General features: G+C 35.9%; 1 protein-coding gene across 2 annotated transcripts; it reads right to left on the bottom strand.

Moving 5' to 3' along the window:
• Window positions 1–2,553: 2,553 nt before the first annotated feature.
• Window positions 2,554–22,310, bottom strand: LOC119774684. 2 transcript variants are annotated; one of them, XM_038272328.1, is made up of 15 exons: window positions 22,178–22,310; window positions 19,485–19,642; window positions 17,199–17,389; window positions 15,418–15,522; window positions 14,891–15,029; window positions 12,510–12,660; window positions 10,882–11,014; window positions 7,958–8,110; window positions 7,665–7,702; window positions 7,527–7,556; window positions 7,238–7,404; window positions 6,259–6,722; window positions 5,968–6,067; window positions 4,421–4,829; window positions 2,554–3,236 (listed from the first exon to the last, which is right to left on the bottom strand). In XM_038272328.1, exons 2-15 carry the CDS (start codon window positions 19,614–19,616, stop codon window positions 3,151–3,153), a joined length of 2,298 nt encoding a protein of 765 aa, XP_038128256.1. In that variant the 5' UTR covers window positions 19,617–19,642; window positions 22,178–22,310; the 3' UTR covers window positions 2,554–3,150. The 2 variants fall into 2 exon arrangements, with proteins under 2 accessions (XP_038128256.1, XP_038128257.1); XM_038272329.1 differs by having other exon boundaries at window positions 2,554–3,233.
• Between the last annotated feature and the right edge of the window lie 182 nt (window positions 22,311–22,492).

The raw sequence follows: 22,492 nt of genomic DNA, 5'->3' as shown, positions 1-22,492 counted from the left end.
CGTGGCCCACTGTGAAGGCGTCACAGTCTCCGCCTATACCGAACTGGGATTGGTCAGAACTCCAGAATGAAAACAAATACAGTAATGCCAGTGAGTAACAAAATGAAGTCCCTTCCACCAAAAAAAAAAAAAAAAAACTAAGATTACGAATTAAGCCGAGATTTGCTGATATCCTGTTTTAATTAAGCCTAGACTCGGTTTTCACATAAGTAGCACATACATGGTGATTTATTCTGCTAGTCCAGGCTAACAGCTAGATTTAGTTAATCTGGTGCTTTATCTGTTGAGAAAGAACAGAGGATTGAGGGGTTTGGAGAAATGTTTGATAAAGAAGCTAAAACACAGACGTAACTTTCTGTAGGACTGGTGTGGACATGTCCCAACCAATAATTTCAATACATAGATTTGACTCAACAATATGTGGGAAAATTTTCTAAATTAGATTTTGCCACTTTTCAAGGCGGATAATTACTGATGTAGCTGAAAGGGAAAACATCCAACAATCAAGCCTAATTTTTCTGGTTGGATGATTGAATGAAACTGAAATTGTGTACATACTAGGAAGGCATAATATATTGCTGATGGCATCAGAATCGGCTGTTGTTAATCCTTTTTTTCATACATTGTCTAGCTATAGACAAAATATAAACATCAGTGTATTTTTGTTCTTTTGTGTCCTCAAAAATAAGAGAGCATTCAATAAATATATGTTTGGGCTCATTTTTGGAAAATACAAACCCTATTGAAAGTGTTTGTGTCAAGTAACTGTAAGTCCATACGCCACCAACCTTAGAGTGTCCCCACCAACTTTCATCACAAAGTTACACCCTTGAGCTAAAATGTTGAGAATAAATCATCTGCACATACGTCTCCCTTCACAATCGTGTGGGGATTTTTGAATGCCACTGACAATGAGGCACTTAAACTGACGGTAATTATTAGACATTAATTTTTTTGTGTGCATTAAATCACCTTAAGATATCTTATTGCTTAACATCAAGGCACAGTGGCCTGTCTCAGTCCATGACTGCTGAATCCGTTTCCCCTATAAACCTGTATAAAAGAGTTCTCCCTTTGTTTATATCAAGTTCCAGCTCTTCTGCTTGTGTGAATTCTGGGGATGGTGAGCCATCCCCCTGTGCCCTTACACACATGCTTTTATAACACCTTAAAAAAAAAAGACAATAAAATATGGGTGCAGATACCCCCTAAGTTTTTATTTGTACATTATAGTCAACATTTAATCCAGATCCTACCAGTAAGAAAACTTTTCTTGTAGGTAATCATGACCTGTTGCCAGGTCATCTTGTCTCCAGTCATGATCTTAATTTAGATAAGGTGTGTACTTTTGTAAAGAACAATATCATCATCAATATCTTTCTTTTGCATGCAGGGTGAAAACATGAATAAAAAAATCTATAAAGCTAGACCTACAGTACTATAAAAAAGATTTCTTTGAATCAAACCAATTGTAATAATTAGAATGAATACAAAATAGTGTTTTTGAATGATCATTTGTTCCTATGGGGGAATATAACAAACCAACCTATTCCTTGATGGGGAAACTTAACAGCAATCTAATAAAATCATAATTTAGCTGTTGACTTGATCTCCCCTAAAATCCTTTCGTTCCATGAAATCAACTTTTCCAAAAAGGTGAAATGTTAGTGTTTTTGGAGCCAGAGTTCAGTTAGTCTCGTTATTCATCAGTAAGAAAGAAACTGGGCATAAAGAGGCTAAACCCTTATTATCTAAAAAGAAAACAAGATTCTATCTTAACTTTACCAAAAAATAGTAAAAAAAATTTGTGAAATATGGCTTTTTGGGACAAATGTGTTGATTAGGTCTGGTTGATTAAATAGACAGTATTTAAGGAAGGAAACATAAAAATCATTGTGGTAGTGAGTGGAGAGCTCTGCTCTCTTCCAATAGATCTTCAAGTAGAGCTTCTGGCCATCAGTTTAAACTTCAGCAACCTGGGTTTGGTTTTATGATGTGATTTTAAAGAGAACTTTTAAAAATCCCTAATTTAATCAATTGCATTGGATCTTAAACAATATGTTTAATAATAAATCATCTGCTTTTATATTGACCAAGGTTTTCTTTGTTTACTATTAGTAAGGGGTGGGAACTCCTACTGTAAGAAGTATATACTTCTTACCACTTCCTTTTTTCACTGGTAATGTTGTGAGTTGTGTATGAAAAAAATGTGTTATTTGTTTATTTATTCTTCTTGTGGGCCTTTTAAATTGGTTTTGCTATACATTTTTCCTTTTATTGTTATTAGTTCAAAATGCAAATTTGTAATTATTCATATTAAAACCTGTTTAAGGATCTAAGATACATATGTATTGAAAGAAAAGAGCAAAAACAAAACAAATATGTAAAAAGTTGTGTAAAACAAGAGAAGAGTCCAGTAACTCATTAAAAGGAGATTAAAAACATGACTCCCCCTTTTTTATTTATTTAAATATGGATGTAATTTTGTGTTCATTGCAGCATTTGACATTTTATCCATGTTGGAATATTCTAACAAAAAAACATTACTACATCTTATAGTTTGCATACGACTTTAATATCAACAATATGTAAATGATTTATAACATTTATTAAGAAATATACATATCTCTTTCAATGAAAGTGAGAATACATACATTTTCTGTATGATGTGCAAGACAAAATATCAAAATTGGAAAACCAGTTAATTTCCCTCATCAAAAATGGCCAAATATGTAAAAGAGGTACAAAATGAGTTATAGCAGAATCAAATAACAGTGAATAAAAACAAAATGTCTTTTTCTGCTCTGTTACAAAAACTATTTGCTCATTTTGGATGCTTTAAGTAATTAACTGGCCTTCTTGGTTATGTGTTGATTAACTACTCTTGCTCTGTCTGTTAATTCAATAAATGTAACAGTTAAAATATTTTGTACAGAAAGTAAAGAAAAAAAAAAATTTTAGAATCAGATATTTTATTTTTAAGATATAGTTAGAAAAAAGTTCCTAAACTTTGCTGTGCCTCAGCTGTCAGGCTGACATGCAGCAGTTTTCCTGCCACCTTGTCGCCTCCATTTCTGCTGTGAGCCTAAAGGTTCTTTAGAGAAAGATGGTGTGCTCCATTTCCTGACAGGTCATTGTCCAGCAGCTTTTTCAGGGAAGGATCTTCATTTGCAGGAAAATGCTGGTAGTCATCAGAATCAAACCAGTTATCCAGGATGTGGCAACTTCTGGAGCTGCTTATGAAAAAAGGACAGGAGTTACAAAAACTGTTCAAATAGGTAAAGCTAGGCAAACACCTGCAGATCAAGATTATGAAATTATTTTAAATTAACCAAGAATTGTGTTAATTATTAAAAAGATAGATATATTTCTTTTTTATTTTTTATTTTTTTTAAAGCAATTTTTTTCTCCTAAGCCTGCATCAAATACAACCCCTTCAGCATTTATATTGTGTGAAGGTCTTGGAGAAAAACAGACTATAGTTACAACTTCAATATTTATTCATCAGTTTCTTTGCAGGATATAAAAAAATATTAAGGCAACAACAGCCTAACCAACGCCAGGAAATAGATCACATAGATTCTCATTTCTCCGCTGTGCTTCTCTGTTTGTCAAATGATAGATTTAAACTTTCTGTTATTGGTCTACAAAGTACTAAATGGTGATGAGTTGAAATTATTTCAAAGTTTCTCCTTCATAAATTAATTTTGAAGAGATCTTTTGACTTGGTGTTCTCTGGAGCATTACTGAACAAGGTGAAGTGGTTTAAAGTTTTTATTCTCTCATGTCAGAAACAAAGTTCCTGTGAGCCTAAAATGTACAGAGACTGTTGGTTACTTTAAATAAATTAAAACATTTCTGTTAACCTCAGCATGTATTAAAAAAAATATGACTTATGAATTGATCAAAACATATTTTTTGGCTTATAGGTTTTTAATATTTAAATTATTTTTTTTCTGCACATGGTTTTTATTTTCCTTGTATTTCTTATGTTTTGTCAACAATTTTGAATGCTGTTTATACATTTGTTTTCTGGCAAACATTTATAAAAAAAAACATGCATTAAAAAAAATCCTCAAAACTCACTGGAAAAACTTAAGTCACATTAGGTTATTTAAATCCCTCTAGTTATTGATCTGTTTCTTGCATGCTTTCACCTGTATGTTTAACGTTATTTTGATGTTGAGCTCCAAGTCTTGGAGACTTAAAGTCCTTTCACCCTAATCTATAGCTTCTATTAGATATTTTGGCTCGGCCAATCAAAAATATGATTGGAAAATTAAAAGATTAGTAAAAACCTAACTTAATCAGGGGTGTATAAAGTTTTGGGCGTAATTGGATGTTTTAAACGGACACATCAAAATTAGGAAAACTGCATTAGCTTACTTTTCTTGCAGTCATTTACCAGCCGGTCACTTACCTTGGGATGTAGTGGTGTTACCAGTGACTATGGCTGTAGTTATGCTGGAACCATTAGTCGGCCTGGGTGCTTCATTACTCGTTGGTTTGGATGTTGGATTAGTTGTTGGTTTGGATGTTGGATTAGTTGTTGGTTTGGATGATGGATTACTTGTTGGTTCTGGTGTTCCTGGTTTGGGTGTTGTATTACTTGAAGGAGCATCAGTTGTGTTGGTAGATGGTTTATCAGTTGTTCTGTTCATAAAATCAGCAACCATGAGGCTCACAGGCCCAGAGCGGACCGAGTAGGTGCTGGTGAACACGCTGTTAACCAGAACATTGGGACTGCTGCTGGTGTTGCCACACAAATTGGGGCATTCCCCAGATGGGCTGGTAGCGATGCAGAGATTGAGTTTGCATTCAATGTAGAACTGTAAGAAGAAAAGAGCTGTTGTTTACAATTAGAAAAAACAGCATAAATGCTTTTTAGAGAATATGATTACTGCAAGCCTGAAAACAATAATTACAATCAGCCTTATTTACGTTTCTCATATTGAAACTTCAAACTTCAATGTATTTCCTGGAGCAGTGTGGGGTTAAGGGTCTAGCTCACGGACCCAGAATGGAGGCTGTGGGGATCAAACCAGGTACTTTCAACCTACTCAGAGCAAAAGCACACTGCTCTAACCCACTAGGCCAAGACTCCCAAAACTTGAAATCTTTCTTTGATCTTGTCTTCAACTCTCAGTTTTAAGACAGTAACTTCTCAGTAACTTTTCTCATGTGTGATATCTGTATAACTTGTTATACTTTTCAGTTAGTAATCCAATCCAATCCAATCCACTTTATTTATATAGCACGGTTTAAATAAACACAAGGTTTCCAAAGTGCTGCACAAAAAGATAAAATAACTAAAATAAATAAAAGTAAATAAAATAAAATAAAATAAAAGCACTGCCCGCACAGGATAAAAATATGCATGTGTATACATAAAATCAACATGTGTACATAAAATCAATACTCTACATGGTAGATAGTAGTAGTATTCAAACTTGGAAACAGAGTCCAGAGGTTTTTTTTAAACTTTTTTTGGAATGACTATGACCTGGATAACATTACAGTTATTTGTTGTAACAAATGTTGCACATTTGTTCTTAATAAGAAGTCTTATTTTTTTATAAATACAATGTTAAAATCTTGAAATTTGTTGAAAAAATTTTACTCTGCTTAAAACTTCTCTGCAACTTAATCTCTGACATGTCTGGAGTGTTTCTTTGTTTTAATATTTTAGTTTTTTTGTTTATCTCTAAAGGTATTAATTTGAAGGCAGTGTAATTTAACTTTTTTGTAAAAAAAAAAAAAAAAAAAAAGGTATGCTGAACATCATTTGTGATGTTGGTGTGTCACAGTCCAAGTAATTAAGGGGCATAAAGGTTTGAAAAATAATGAAACGACGAAAATGTTTTTAAGTTTTATAGCAAGGTAAAGTTACATGGGTGAAACTTTAAAGACAGGAAAAAGTATTTACAGGAAAACATATTATGTATATTGTTGAATGTGATTACAGACCTTTGTTCCAGAGACTCCCATTGCAGCTATATCCAGACGGTAAATCCTTGAAGTTTTTTTTTCTGTAATAACCTCCAGTGTGCTGTTGGACATCATGCACCTGACAAAGCAATGGGGACCAAAGGATGTGTATTAAAGTTTCCCACTAATGAGAGATCATCCGGTATCTCACCTTCACAACTAACTTCAACAACTATGAGGAGAATTCACAAAATTATTCAAATATTAATAATAAAAGCAACCAAAGACACCCTGAAAACAAAGCAATAAAATATGTACTGTATCACTCACCCTTTTTCCAAGATAGGTCGGCTCTCTGCAAAGTCCTCCGTCTCAGATTCCATACAGTCGGTCACGATCATCTCAGCTCGATCCACAGTACAGTTAGACATCACATAGAGATCCAACTGCTGAACCTTTTCTCCAAGATGAAGTTCAGTGCTGTTTCTGGCGAGGCCGTTTTCTAAACCTGCTTCTCGACGAGCTCTTGCCGCTGGTAAGAAATTAGAGCGGAACCTGGGACTGGATGTGAATCTTGCCAGGGGCCCCTGTCCTGGGAGATAAAAATCTAACCAGACCTCAATCACGCCAAACGTTTCGGTCTCTGTGGGCATGCTGATGGCATACTGCGGCCCCGTGACCTGAGCTCCCGGGATCCGGCATGCCAGAGGGAGGACCAGAGAGGGTCGGCGGCTGATCATGGTGTGATGCACGCTTTTCAGGGTGTTGGTATAAACCAACTCTGAACCAGAGTGCTGGGGAAAAAAGAAATAGCTGAAAATAGTTGGAATTTAGACAGAGAACAGTAGTTCAACGCCAAGCATTGTATATTATGTATTTCAATTGAAGTAGAATGACTTGGACATGATTTACGTTAACACAAAAATTAATGCATAGACTATTAAAAGCTAAATATTTCATGGGACATTTTTCTGTCTGATTTTAAGTAGTATTACTCAGACACTGAAAGCCTGAGAACGTTTTTATACCTTTTGATTTATATTTGTAGCTTTACACAATAAAAATTAGTGACTGGGACCTTCTCAGACAGACCAATAACAGTAGATACTATAATGAGTAATGAGCAATGGATGACTGTGGAAGAGCAATGCTTCAGGGTGAAAAAAACAACTTTTTGACTTTTTTATGAAAGGTTTTTGCCTTCTTTATGTAATCTGAAGTACCGGAAATTGAAATGTAGTCCTGCTTTGATGTTGGTTTGTGGAAAAGCTTTAGAAAATATACCAAAACTGTAAATAAGACAGCTTACCACTGCCTTTGTGCCACAGCCACTCAGCGGTATGTGTGCAGTCAAGTGTGTGTTGTTGTAAGTGACGGGGCAGGCGGCGCTGTTGAGCTGCAGCTCTGTCAGGTCGACATCGCGGAGGGAGCCGACAGGAAGCAGTAGAGACATCTCTGTCTGGTTACACTTTAGCTCTACAGACAGACGTAAACAACATATGTTTAGTCATTTAAATATTGACACAGACACACTCAAAATATTCATCTTGTACAGAAAATTAGAATTTAACTACCGGTAACTATTAAAGTAACCTAACCTGTTCCTTCAGGCAGAGTCCTCATTTCCCCTGAAATCAGGAAATATATATTTTAGCAGTCTAAACAAATGTAACCATGATAGTGAGGCTTACTGTAACCCATAAGTCTCATTTTTATGACGTTTTTCTGAGTCTTACTTTGAAACAACCACAGGCATCGGAGCTCTGACTGAAAACTGGAAAAACAAGAAGAACAGATCGGACCATGTTACAGTTGGATAACATTAAATAAACTGATAGGACTTCCATAAAAGATACAAAAACCTTTAGCAAGAAGCTTTTAACCCCCCTCCACAGACCTTATATAAGGGTATTTAGTGTGTAGCACATATGATCTTGGGGAAACTGCTATAAGACAATTGCTCTCCACTAAACACTGAATGTGTGATCAGATTTTAGATAACTAAAGAGTTCACATGGAAATAACAAACCTCTCAGTGTTTGCAACAAAACAGACAGGCAAAATCTGGGTCAAGTTGTTTTCGGAGCGGATCCAGGCCATGGTCATTGTTGCCAGGGGGCCGACTGATGCAAAGCCGACCCTGTATAGGTCAGGGGGGCCGACCACAGCTATCTCCAACACCCTGTAAACAAGCAAATGAAAGGCTCTACTTTGTGACAGTTTAGACATTTACCTGGACACTAGTTCAGAGGTTTCTAATTGGTTAGACTGGATTTCACTGTGAATATCACATTAATTGGGCTTAAATAATTCAAATTTTATCTCTGATAAAAATTATATAACTCTTTTGTCCCTTTCCAGAATCTTCACAATCATTTATTTTCCTGGACTGAATAACACAGGTTTGAACTGTGAAAGACTTTTGAAAAATTGGTTAAACCCCAAGAAAGAAAAACAACAAATATGCTCAGCACTTTAATATATCTTAGTCAACTTCTGTGTCAAACTCGGTAATCATTACTCTTTCATTGGGCAACTGTCACCATTTTTAACACTATGCATTACCGTTACCTCCCTTTAGGTTTTCACTTCTATTTAATAAGCAACATTTTGGTGCCATGTATCCATAAATTGTTGTAAAATCAAATTGTAAAATGATTAGTAAGTCACTTCATTTGTATGGGGTTAAACTGATTTCAGGTATTAAATGAAAAATCAGGGCTTGTTATTTAAATCCCATATCAAAAAGGTTTCTAGAATTTCCTTCTTTCATCTGCGGAATATTGCAAAAATTAGAAATCTCCTGTCCAGGGGTGATGCTGAGAAACTAGTCCATGCATTTGTTACTTCAAGGCTGGACTATTGTAATTCTTTACTATCAGGAAGTCCACAAACTGTAGTTAAAAGCCTTCAGCTGATCCAAAATTCTGCAGCCACAGTTCTGATGAAAATTAAAAAGAGAGATCATATCTCTCCTATTGTGGTTTCTCTTCATTGGCTTCCTGTTAAATCCAGAATAGAATTTAAAATCCTCCTCCTCACATATAAAGCCTTAAATGGCCAAGCTCCATCTGATATCAGAGATCTGATTGTTCCTTATGTTCCTAACAGAGTACTTCGCTCTCAATCTGCAGGTTTACTAGTGGTTCCTAGAATTTCTAAAGGTAGAATGGGAGGCAGATCTTTTAGTTATCAGGCTCCTCTCCTGTGGAACCAACGACTAGTTTTAGTCCGTGAGGCAGACACCCTGTCTACTTTTAAGGCTAGGCTTAAAACTTTCCTTAACGATAAAGCTTATGGTTAGAGTGGCTCAGGTTATCCTGTACTATCTCTATAGTTATGCTGCTATAGGCTTAGACTGCTGGAGGACATAGGGACCCCTTTTTTATTATTCTGCTTCATTCTATCTCTATTCTCCCACTCTGCAGAATCTGTTAGTTCAATCTCTAACAGTATGCTCTCTCTGCTTTTTCTCATAGTAGTAGCTTCGCCTCGTTTGTTCCTGTTTGGCTGTGACACCATCCAGGAGAGAAATATCAGCTGTGCTGCTGCCATCAACACCTTTGTTTACAGATGTTCAAAATATGCCTTGTTTTCCAGTGTAGTCCTGTTTCTCTGACTTTGACTGGCTGTAAGGAACTCTCTTCATCCTCTGACGTGAGAGCTTGCTCGGAGCTCGTCTGCCAGGCTGTGTGTTTCCCGGACGGGGACGCCTTTTACAGTTGCTTTTTGTATCTCTGCTTCTGTCTCCTTAAACCCCAGTCGGCCTGGGCAGATGGCCCCTCACACTGAGCCTGGTTCTGCTGGAGGTTTCTTCCTGTTAAAAGGGAGTTTTTCCTCTCCACTGTTGCTACAAGCACGCTTAGTGTGAGGGATTGCATTCTATTCAATGAGTTGAAGCAATTAACTGTTTTTCCTTAGATAGAAAACTCAGAATCAATTGGACTGTATGCTCTGGTGAACTGTAAAGTGCCTTGATGAAATGTGAGATGACGTGTTGTGAATTGACGCTATATAAATAAACCGAACTGAATTAAATAAAAATGTGCAAATCCAAAAAATTAAGGTTGAGTGAACTGGTTCTTCAAACCTAAAGCTACTGATCCACAATATGACGATGAAAGTTGGTGGGACCCTAAGCCAATGAATACCAAACTTTTCTTGCTGGGCCCTCCTTCAGATTAAAAGTCAACAAGATTATACACTTTTAATGCCTCAGAAAACCCACCCCAACGGTAAACAACACTAAATAAAATAAATTAAATATTGCAATAAAATGAATTATAACCTAATTTAAATCGAACTATTATCTACAGACCGTAATTATATCAGTATAATACTTATTTTAAAGTAAAACAGAATTCAACATTTCTATAAATACATCTAAAAAAAAAACACGTCTCAAAATTGGTCAATTAATTATTAAATTCATTATTTATCGTGCAGTTAAACTGGACCCCCCCAGAGGGGTTACTTGGGAACCACTGTCGTAAGCTAAAGCTTTAGGAAAATAGGTGGGTAACGTTATACTACGGGGGTTTACGAATTAGAACAAGGGAACTAAGACTATTTCTTCTAAACAAAATAAGTTAATACTTTGTGTGAAAAAAAAATATAGATACTGCATGTAGGAAAGAATTATCTCATGTTAACCTTTAATTAAATCTTCTGCTCAAGTTTTACTGTTAAGGTTTGATCTCCAGTCCCTCTAAAAACAGGAGATTTGAAATACAGTGTACTTTTTTAAAGTAAGTAACTATTTCTAAAATTTCTGTAAAAAACAACCTATAAGCTACATTTTATCTCATGCTTGTTTTTTAGTTTAGCTTGTTTCAGTGATGATAAAGGAAGAAGGTATATTTTTCTGTTGTGAGTTCAGTAAATGCAAATTGTGCAGCACCACACCCTTCCAACTACTTCAAAGTGTCTTTAAAAGGTTTCTTCATGACTCACCTCTCCTGGGCCACTTTGTAGTTGGCGTTGAATTTCACCTCCTGGAAGGGCAGGATGAACTTTACAGAGTCTCTTTCCGGGGTCCCGTCTAAAGGCAGGGGATTGTTACTGCAGCCAGAAGCCGACTCCTCCACTGAGACACAGCAGAGATGTTTGAAAACTCTTTAAATTATGCAATATATAACACAGGTTAATAAAACCACCCAAAGAAAGCTATCCTTACAATATTCTTAGATTTTATTCTCTTCAAATGATGCTATTATCCAACTCTAGGACAAAGGAACTGATTGAGATGCAGGCATACAGTAGTTGTTGGTACCCCTACAACTAATTCAAGAAATGCTTCATTTCACATGGACTGGACCACGGGACACAAGAGGGGATGCAACCCCTGATTGCAGAGATCAAAGGCCACCACTTTGTGATTGCTCCACGGTTTACTTCTCTAACTATGAAGGAAGGAAGGAAGGAAGGAAGGAAGGAAGGAAGGAAGGAAGGAAGGAAGGAAGGAAGGAAGGAAGGAAGGAAGGAAGGAAGGAAGGAAGGAAGGAAGGAAGGAAGGAAGGAAGGAAGGACAATCTGAGCAAAGTTGGCATACTCTGATGCTGATTTGTAAAACAGATATGAAAGTTGAACTTCACAAAATTCCCAGTAGTCCTTATTTGACTTAATCTAGTAATATTATGACTTTATTCTTGCAGGGTTATGTCATTATTATCCTCATATAATTACTTTACTCTCATAATTCTACTACTTTATTCTCATAGCATTGGAGGCTGTCAAAAATAAAACTCTTTTTATTCTGGCACTAATACTCTGTTTTAGTTTTTGGACATGTTCATCAAGAAATATTCAGATAAACCAGTGACAGAGCAAAGTATGGTTAATTTTTTTCTGTAAGAGAAGATGGACCTTAAAGGAGGAGGTAGATATTAACTAGTTACATTTAGTTAAGTAACTTTTTGGAAAAAAAAGCACTTACAGGAGTAGATTTACACCATTGTACTTTTTACTTTTGAGTAAAAGTATTGCTTCTCCTACCATGTTTAAGGTACTGTACTTGCCTAAGCTTAAAGATTTTAATTAACAGACAGAATAAAACCCTTCAGAGAATAAACTAACTACTAATTATTAACAGTAATAGAGAAAAACATTATAAATATGTGTTGGTTATAATGGACAAGTTACAGCTGTTTGAATTTAGCTTTTCAACTGTAAGGTTGTATTAATCATCCCAAAATATTCTAATTACCGTATAGTTCTGTAAATACATCCTCAGAAGAACAACAAATAGCTCTGACAAGCAGATGAAGCTGAAATGAAGCAGCAGTGTGTGAAAAGTAACCCTACCCTTCCTGCTGCAGCAGAATTGAAAAAGCAGCCAGGTGAAAAATTAAAATACGAATAAATGATTCAGTTTTTGTTTCTCGGTCTGGAAAATTTAGCTGCTTCTACACCGTGCCAGAGCAGAAATACGTCAGTTACTGTAAAAAGCTATTCATACATCTGGGTGGAGATAAAAAGCTGCTGCCAAGCAATTTATAGTATTTATTCACATGAAATGTCATGGCTCAGGACCAGAAGTTTTTACCTTATGTCTCATTAGAGCAAAACTTCATTTTACTCACCGGTGAGAGAGAGGTGCACAGGAACAGAGCTGAGCGGTGAGGTGTTTATGTTCTGTCTGGTTGGAGGTGCAGGAATCAGGTCCTCAGCCATCAGGTAGATGAAGTATTGCCCTGCTGCTGCATTTCCAGTGAATTTCAAAGTGCAGCTCCCCTGTTAAACAGTTTATCAAGCAAAGTGCAGAGAAATGCTAAACAAGGTTTCCCTTGGAGAGTTGGCATAAAATACATAAACAGGTTTATCGCAGTCATTGATATGTACTGTACTGTGGCGGCACTGTACTGCACTGTTTTATATTTTATTTATTTTTGTTTTTTTCTGTACAGCACTTTGGTCAGCTGTGGTTGTTTTTAAGTGGTTAACAAATAAAATGGGATGGAAAGATCCTGAAGATACATGATACGTGATTCTTGATTTCAACTGAGAGTCCTAAATGTATTTACTGTATGGATAATTATATGTCATAAGCTAAAGGAATTATTTACAGTCACTGGACAATTATTTCTTCACATGCAAGCTGCTGGTGGTTCAGCATTACTTAATATGGTTCCTCTTTGAGACTATTACGCAAGTCAGCTGAGTGGTAAGGCGAGGAAATGAACACAGATCAGTGTTTGCAAAAGACTTCTCAACTTTTTCAGTGGAAACAGTCATTAGAAGCACATAGAAATTCAACAATCTGATTGGTGGAGAAGGTGAAATCGGCTGCAGGACTGACAACCAATGAGCCGCAAACTTATAAACAAAGGAAAACAGCATTGTTATTCAGGTCTTTACTAGAATTATCATCTAAGTCCTAATCATTTAATCACGTAGTTTGAAAGAATATTGTACACTCAGTGATTTAAGCGGCTGTAGAACCAACCTCAGTTGTTATTTTCTAAGTGGCTTTATCACTCTCTCACTTTTTTCACAAGTAGTTACAAACTTTTATTCCTGACAATGTTGCTTCAGTTCACTGAGCTTTGATGCCAGTTGTTGAAACACAGCTTGTGATGGCCGTCTAAGGCTGAGATCTGGAAGACAACTGTTTGACAATTCTTTACTTTTTTTCCCTACTCCCTACTCTTGTTTATATATAAGAAGCATGGCCTAAAATTGACCAATGAGCTTATGGCTGACTGACCCAGATCCTATGACTGTGAAAGAGCTCCACATCATCTGCCTTTTTTTTTTTTTTTAGCCATTGACAATCTGTGTGAGTTTTCTGTCTTTGGTTTCTGCTGAACATGTTGCCATGGATTTGCACCCTATCTGTAATTTGCTCTTATCCATCCAACAAACGTTTTTGACCACAGCTTTGCGTCCTTTACAATCCAAAGAGCCATTCTTGACCTCAGTCCAGTGGAGTTAAACTCCTTTAGAGCTTCAAATATTAAATTATCTTCTAAAAAATCCAGATGAATTTTCTATAAAAATTGGTTAAAGGAAATTTGTTGACATTTTTAATATTGTGAAATAATAAACATTGATTCCAACCTAGTTACAAGAAAATTAGATCCAAAAACATATATTTTAAATCTTAAGAGCAGAGCAAATATTCAGTAAAAAAAAAAAGAAAAAAAAGAAAAAAGAATCCAATCTCGGGCTAAAATTCTTTATACAAAGCTGTACTTCTTAAATCTTTTTCCAAATAATTCTAACATTAAAAGCATAAAATGAGACCTGTTGAGACTGAGATATTTGAGGGGTTTTAATGCCTGTTAATTACACATACTCTTAACATGGGGTGATCCTAGAATTTATGGGAATTTCCACTTCTTGGACAATTAGCAAAAATAAATGTTTTCTTCTCCCCGTAGAATCAGGATTTCAACTATTTTGCACTTTAGGATAACAAGAAGCCATCATTGCTGATGTATTTCCTCCCTGTCTTTTTTTTCCTTCTGACTTGCCTGTTTGGTTTTGCCTGACCTGAAAACTGGCAGAACCTTTGCCCTGGTGATGATTTTCCGCTATAGAACAATATTTCATGTTCTGCTGCATGATGCCACAGAAATAAAAGGTAATCTATTGTTATTTTATCATGACTGGAAGGGTTGAGTTGTAAAGTAGAGTTGGGGTAATAAACACAGATGACTAGACTTAAAATTCAAAAGGTGGCACTTAGATTTGAAAAAAATAGATAACAAATTCATAGCTACTGAATGAACATTGCATATTTACTTAAACGCACCAGTTGGGTCTTAATCTCTTCCAGTTTATTTTACCTCAGCTTGCATTCCTTCCCACCAGCTGCCCAACTAAAGCATAATTTCCTGTTCTATCTGAAACTGATTCAATCTTTATCAAATCCTAAACCAATCCAATCCTAACTTAAGGGATAATCCATCATTCCTACTTGGTAAAATTGGATTTATTTATTTAAAGCTAGAAGATTTACCTCATCCAGTTCCAGAAAAGAGTGAGGAGCACATTCCTGGCACTCTCCTTTGTCGGCAAGAGCAAAGCGGCATCGGACTTTGTCCCCATCCAGGTCCTTAGCTGAGATATGGAAGTCGGCGGGACAGTTTACGGTGGCCCTGATGCACCAGCACATTATTAGGAACAAAATCAGTAACAGATAAGGATACAGTTCCTAAACTGATCAGTTGTGGGAAAGGTGAAGGCAGTGGGAAGATTCGATTAGACACAGTTACATACTACAAAAACACAGCAAAGCATTCTACCACGTTATGTTCTGACTTTCCTTTTTTAGAGATTCACCAGCTGAGGCCAAAAGAAATGATAAAAGAAAAAGAGTAGAAACAGAATTCGCTAATAGATGAATATCTGAGAGGTTTAGGAATGAATCTTTAAAATGCCCATATCCCAATTTCATAAATAATTTAGCTGGGCAAAAGCTGACATTTTAATCTCAGATTTAATAGGTTGTTAGAAAAAGTTTTTAGTATTACATAAGTTTGCTACCTTAGTGGAGGAGGAAGAGCCACAAAAGCAGGTCTGTTGAGTTTCCCATTATTCGCCCGAATCTTTGGGTCGGCCTTTATCGAGACATAAAACACTGTGTTGGACCTAAAAGTAAGGAAAACATGTAAATCAGATATTTATTTTCATTACAATTATTCAATGAGCTGTGAATCGAAAAAAACAAACAAAAAACATTTGGTATCATTGGAACAAGAGGAAGATGTACTCTGGTTAGGGAGGGACACGTCTAGAGGAACGGGGGACAAACCTATTTAAATGGTGACATTGATCAGCAAAAAAGATGTATCCTCTGAGAAGCCGACCTACACAGACTTGTCCTAAAAAGCTAATAAAGCTTTCACATTCCAGCTCTCATTACTTACAAACTGACTGCATTAGTGTTTTAAATCCAAGGCCTTTCATAAGATCACTGAATACTGATCAAAAAGTGCTCTAATTAAACACAAAGCTTTAGTTTTCACCAGGAAATCTTCTGCATGGTGTTAACAGCTTCTGAAATTGTTGAATAACATTCTCATCGTGTTAATATTACTTTAGTTCGCTGCTGTTTTCAGGTATTTAATTGATATGCAGCTCTCCTGTTGTTCCAGAATATTCTTTTATTGTAGGTATAATCAGTTTCTGGTGGTTCATAGCCTGTGGACCCACCTGACATAGCCTCAGGTGGATCCACAGGTTAGGAAAATAATTCTTTTCTCAGTGTTTTTTAATGTTTAACAAATATAAAAATGAGGATAGGATTTTTTATGTAATTTGCATTTTATTCCGAAGTCGATTATTTGTTAGAGAGTTAGACAAATAACTGAAGGTTTGCATTACCATCTGGTATAGATTCTGGCTATGATGTTTAGTTTCTCAAGACTGAATATATATAACCACTATATAATCAAAACTTATCAACCTTTTCTTTTAAAATATGGATTCATAATTTCTGGTTCTGCTGGAGGTTTCTTCCTGTTAAAAGGGAGTTTTTCCTCTCCACTGTCGCTACAAGCATGCTTAGTGTGGGGGATTGTATTTGAGTCAATGAGTCAATGCAATCAACTGGTTTTCCTTAGATAGAAAACTTTGTATCAATTTGATCTGGTTGAACTGTAAAGTGCCTTGAGATGACATGTGTTGTGAATTTGGCGCTATATAAATAAACTGAATTGAATTGAATTAATTTGCTCCATATTTGCTACGTAGCCTACCCATTTCATTGTTCTTTCTGAACAAGCCAAACATGTTTAATGTTCATCTAATCTTACAGTTTTAGACTCTATCAGTCTACATGCTAACTGAAGCATCAGTGATCTTCATGACTTATTGCTCGTGCCTTTTCTCTTTACAATTAATCCAACTGCAGAAATCTCAGTTCATTTCTGCAGAGGTGTTGACACTGACTACTGATCACGTCAGTTTTAATAAAGCAAGTTCTTCCTCAGTTTGGCTTTGCATTCGTTGTATAGCAGTACTGTTAAATATGTCATTATTTCCTTTTTTCATAATTTACTCTCTTCCTAAACCTTAAAAAAGACTTAGGGTATTTGGATTTTTTCCACTGTTAAGATCTCGAAAGATGAAGCCAAGTTTTTGAAATTGTGAAATACCAAACAAAACTAGCTAATAAAGCAGGAGCCTGATAGCTCATACCTGCAGCAAGTGTGCGATAAATATGGATCAACTGGCTACAGATTTACAAATAAAAGAGGAAAAATATCTCTGGAAAATATATATTAGAAATGTCCACTTTAGGGGGATTAATGGAGGCCTTATACCCCAGTTTGAGGAGTTCGTTGTAATTGCTGGGGACAGTCTTCTGCCATTGGCGGACACACCAAGCTGGGCTGGGTTTGGTGTAGCTGTAAGGTAAGGAGGTGTGGTGGGACTGACAGTCCTCTCCTGCAGCACAGACCTCCGATAAATCAGGACAAGGAGAGGGAGTGATGACGCTGAAGTGAGCCCGCACCTGCAGGGGGAAAATGGCCGTCAGTTGAGTATATGCTCCCTTAGGGGTTCAATTTTCACTTTTTTAAAATCATAGCCAAATGTTATCCGATTATTATTATAGGCAACTTGAGAAGATTAAGAGAAATCATGAATTAATTCTGTTAAATTTGAGAGTTTTAAAGCAGGAATGTTCAGGTAAATGTCCCTGAAAAAGAGTTGAATGGTTTTAACCTAAAAGCCTTTTTTGAGCACATTTATTTTAGTATTACTGTCCTGCTGCAACACTTGAGCGTAAAGGATGTAAAAAAAATTCTCCTTCAGGATTTTTTGCTGCCAGAGAGTATTTAGATTGTGGCTCCATAACTTGTTGGTGTCCAAATGGTCCTTAAGCAACCTCAAAATATTATGATGTTTGAGTCCCACTCTTTTTTTCTTTGAGTTTTTTCTTAAACACTGTTTTCTATCAGGTGTAAACAGACATGCACCTTTTTAAAGGTTCCTCTTTAGTCACTTTATTGTTATTTAACAGTCCTCTGCAGAGGATGCTCACTGTTGTCCATGATATTCTTCACCTAATGAAGAACTTTTATTTTGTGAAATAATCTCTAGAAGTTCTCTCTCTCTTGGGAGAGGTTTTCTATGTCCCTCTGTTTGTCTTTCGACCCAGATACACAGAAAGGAGAAAACGGACATTAATTTTTAATACCTTCTTTGTTTGAGGTGGCTAAACTAGCAATTTGAATGACCAGGAAGAATCAGATGCTGGGTCAGATGTGGTGCAGAGCCTGAAAGGTCTGGTTGCAGCTCGTCTGAGAGTAGAGCATGCTTTCTACACACCGACTAATAATCGGAGCCTTTCAGGGTGCTGTGGGGGATCAGACATGTTTTATGATCAGTAGAGGAAGATGGCTCACTGGTTCTTAACATTTAAATAATCTGTGTGTGTTTGTGTGGTAATGGTGTTTTTTTTTATTATGATGATGAAAAGAGTCTGTTTTCTGATGTGAAGTAAATAAAAGATGTCAAAGGTAAAAAAATAAATAAACTTAATTAATGCCATATTATTTTTTCTCTCTCTCTCAACAATCTGCTCTGTCCCTTCTTGTAGACGGATTTACAGCTGTGCCTCCAGTCTACTTTGTTGTCCAAGTGCACACCAAGGTGTTCTTACTCCTTAACCATGAAGTGGGAGAAGTGGAGATGTTAATTGAATTTAACTTGTTCATGTTTCTTCTGAAATCTACAATCATCTCCCTTGTTTTGTTAACATTCAGGATCAAATAATTGTAACCTTTTAACGGATTGTTTTGATGCACCCACTGACAGCAGAGTCATAGCACTTCTGCAGGTAACAGGACTCTATCTGGTACTGGAAGTCAAACGTGTTGAGAGTAAAAATTAATGGAGCGGGTACCGCCCCCTGTGGTCCTCCTGTGCTGCTGACTACTTGATTAGACAGTTGACCCTTCAGTCCAACTAAATGTGGTCTGTTTGTCAGGTAGTCTTTGATCCAGGTGATTGTTGATCCCTCTGAGTCTTCTGAGGTTTCTCACAATGTAGGTTAGGCTGAATTATGTTAAATGCATTGGAGAAATCAAAGAACACGATCCTCACAGTGCTATCTGCCTTGTCTAAATGACAGTGGGTTCACTTAATGCTTAATACTTAAATACTTAACCAAACAGAGGAAGACATTTCTTACAAAGAGACAAAAACAAGAAAAACTTGGTATCCTTTATCAAGTTGAATATTGTTGATTTAAATGGATTGCAAATGTTTTAGACAGTTGCATAATGAATGATTCATTCAAGAGATTTTTCCCCTTTAATCAAATTAAAGCCTATTTCAGTTTTCAGGATAAAACTTTTTAATAGGCTTAAACTGAGACATTAATGATTTTTAAAAGGATACTTACCTCCCTTGAGAGCAAAGGACTTACAGCTTATAGAAAAACAGTGTGGTACAAACAGCAGATTTGTGTTTTAGACATAAATGAGATATATATATATATATATATATATATATATATAGATACATACAGCAGAAACTGTTAGAAAGGTCAGTGTTTAGTATCCGAGCTTGATTCTGCTCACAGACAGAAAGACTTTACCCACCATTTTCCCTCCATTGCTGTCCAGAGGCACAACATGAACCGTGAGCCCCAGAGAGGAGGCTTCACAGGCCGGACTGAACAGAAGGAGAATTAGCCACTGCAGCACGACACCCAATTTGAATCTCTCCACCATCTCCGCTCCTCAATCCGACATGGATTCTGATGGACAGCATGTTACAGTTTATTTTTTACCCGCAAACAATGGATCAGAAAGTCTGACAACTTCAATACTACAAAAAACAGCAAGGCGGAGTCAGCCTACCCAGCATAAAGAGAACATCTATTAAGAACGTTATTGAACCCTCATGATCATGATTATGGGAGATAATGGCAGCTGTTCTGACTGCTGTGATGTAAAAAGCAGAGGAAGCATAAATTTAGATTTTATGAAATAATCAAAATAAGATTAAAAATAGTTATTTCATGCAGTAAACTTAATATTTAAAGGAGTGAGGCAAATTTTCAACACTTTGTCCTGATATTTGAAGTATTTTTTTATGAGGCCTTTTTTGGTTCTTGTAGGTATGCTCTGTTTTTTTCAAACCCCATTAAACTGCAGCAGGTGCCTCGGTTCTGCTGTAGGTTTTTTTTCTGTTAAAGGGTATTTTTCCTTTCCACTATCGCTACATGCTTGTTTAGAATGAGGCATTCCTGCAAAGTGAAGGATCCAAATTTCCTCAAGAAATACACTAGCAAGTGATTACACTTTCAGTTTGTTGATTTATCTGCAACTGGTACGTACCAAATTTAGAAAACCTTTTACCTTTTTATTATTATTTTTTATCTTTATTATATTGTATAGTTGGGTGTGTATATATTATATAAAACTGTAACTGGAGCGTGTAACAAAAGTAATTTCCCTCTGGGATTATTAAAAGTATTTCTGATCCTTATTTTGCCTCTAAATGATTTTTAGTAGATCTATGAATCTTTTATGTGACCCTAAACAAGACAAATCCCCTTCCTTTGGAGGAAATTGGATTTTTCTGAAAGATTTTTAAAGCCATGCTAAAAGTTCAATTAGTCAAATCATTTATTTCTATTTTTATAACTGTTAATGAACTGCCCACTCCTTCTCCCGCTGCTAATGGGAGGGGTGTAAACCCATTTTACTACATATAGAGCATGGTTTTTAAGTTCAACCATAAATCAATGTCCCCAGAGAACATCACCATTTCTTACAGCACATCAATTTTTAATAAAGAATTTAAAAAATTTTAATAAAAAAATTAAACTTAATCTGCATATATTTTTATCTAAATGTTACATTATTGTAACTTATATGTTCAGTTTAATGGATGAAGATTTTTTAGTAAATTGACAGTTTGAAAACACCTGTCTTCTACTTTAATGTCCAGCATAAATCTCACTTTTTAGACTGCTAATATCAAGTTTATGTTACTTGCTTTAATACATTGTAGATCTGTTGCAGTTTAAGAACATCTCCCATATTACAAATCATTTTTACATCGATTATGACCGCCCTAAAATGGATTTAGCTACCAAGAGCTTATTAATATATGGTCTTACACAAAGTACATTGAATCAAATCATCTTATTTTCTAAAGCACATTTAGAAAAACCCAAAAGAGTAAGTTGAGTGCTTCACTTCATAGTCTCAAAAAAAACAAAACTGAATTTAAGTGAAACCGAACTGCTCACTACTTCAAAAATATGACTGCATAACAACTTTTCTTCTTAACCAAAACACTAATACATTAATACATATATATATACACATATACATATACACACACATACTGCAGGTTAATAACACTCTGGTAAAACTTTAAAGTAAAAGTGAAAATGTATGTGCTCGAAAAACTACTTAACGTATAAAGTAACCTTATAAAAGAAACAGCCAGATGCCTCTATATGAATTGAAAGCTCAATTTTTCAAAAACTTCTATGAGAGAGGGCAAAGGATGAGGGAGGTCTTGTTGGTCTCCATCTCCCGATACGTTCTCTCCCGTTTCCGACCTTTTGACATCTTTCTCGGAATCCGACATTGTAGCATGGCATAGACAATTCACGTTTGCAGTTTGAAGAACACCTGCTTGCTTCTGAGGATTTCCTTTAGTTAACCAATGAGTGTTTGCATTATTAAATGCATACTAGATGTGGATGGCACCAATGTTTTGTATTAGATGGCACACGACATGAAATAAATATAAACCGAAGCCAAGAGTAACGAGTAACGTTTGTCTTAAAAGGACTAGAAAGTACACATACTTGAAAATGTAATGAGTAGAAGTCAGAAGTAGGGAAAAAAAAAAAGTAATTGAGTATAGATACCTAAAAAGTGTACTTAAGTACAGTAATGAAGTATTTGTACTTCGTGTTTTTTGTTAGAATTGTTTTTAAATCTCAAAGTGGTTTAATACTTTTTGCCAACACCTGACTGTTTTTGCTAACCAGCCTCCAACTGCTGCATTCACACGTTTGGTCTCTGTTAACATCGATCTATTGTTCCAGTTTCTGTAGTAAGAAAAGCTCTTTGTAGAAGCTGTTGGATACGGACAAAAAGCCATTTTCCACTTTGTCATCTACTTGAAGTATTAATATCATGTATACTTTAGTCTACAGATCATGTCTTAAAGCCCATCAGGTTTTAATACTGTCATATTTAAATCAGGTAATATTGAATCCTTGAATATCAAACTAAAATGATCAGAACAAAATGGATCTTTTTACCTTCAGCTACTGGAATCGGTTGTATCCAAAGCGCAGCTTGCGTTTAGTGAATGTCGTCTTGAAAGCAAAAGGTGTTGCTGTGCTTAAATTTGGGCATCAGAATGGAGTTAAACTGGCTGGACCAGGGGTTGATGACGAGGCAGCACAATAGTTGCATGTCAAGAGGAGGGCTTAATGAACCAGAGCTGTATCCTGTACTCTTTAAAAATGCTCAGCAAATTTTTTATTTTTTTTTATTTTCATAACATACGTCATCATACTGCAGCTCAGTTATGCAAAAGTTTTATATTGAAAACAAACATCTGGACAGAAACT

The sequence above is a fragment of the Cyprinodon tularosa genome, unplaced genomic scaffold (genome assembly GCF_016077235.1).
Source record: "Cyprinodon tularosa strain WSP-4 unplaced genomic scaffold, ASM1607723v1 ctg823, whole genome shotgun sequence".
Classification (NCBI taxonomy): Eukaryota; Metazoa; Chordata; class Actinopteri; order Cyprinodontiformes; family Cyprinodontidae; genus Cyprinodon; species Cyprinodon tularosa.
Note: the sequence above shows the minus strand (reverse complement) of the source record. Positions and strands in the feature narration are given on the sequence as shown.

What these genes read in the sequence shown, in the direction of transcription:
- LOC119774684 (XM_038272328.1), bottom strand. Translation starts at nt 19,616, where the DNA reads ATGGTGGAGAGATTCAAATTGGGTGTCGTGCTGCAGTGGCTAATTCTC. An exon ending in ACAGCAATGGAGGGAAAATG is followed by an intron (nt 17,390 to 19,484) that starts GTGGGTAAAGTC and finishes TTCCCCCTGCAG; the next exon opens with GTGCGGGCTCACTTCAGCGT. An exon ending in ATGCCTGTGGTTGTTTCAAA is followed by an intron (nt 7,557 to 7,664) that starts GTAAGACTCAGA and finishes TCCTGATTTCAG; the next exon opens with GGGAAATGAGGACTCTGCCT.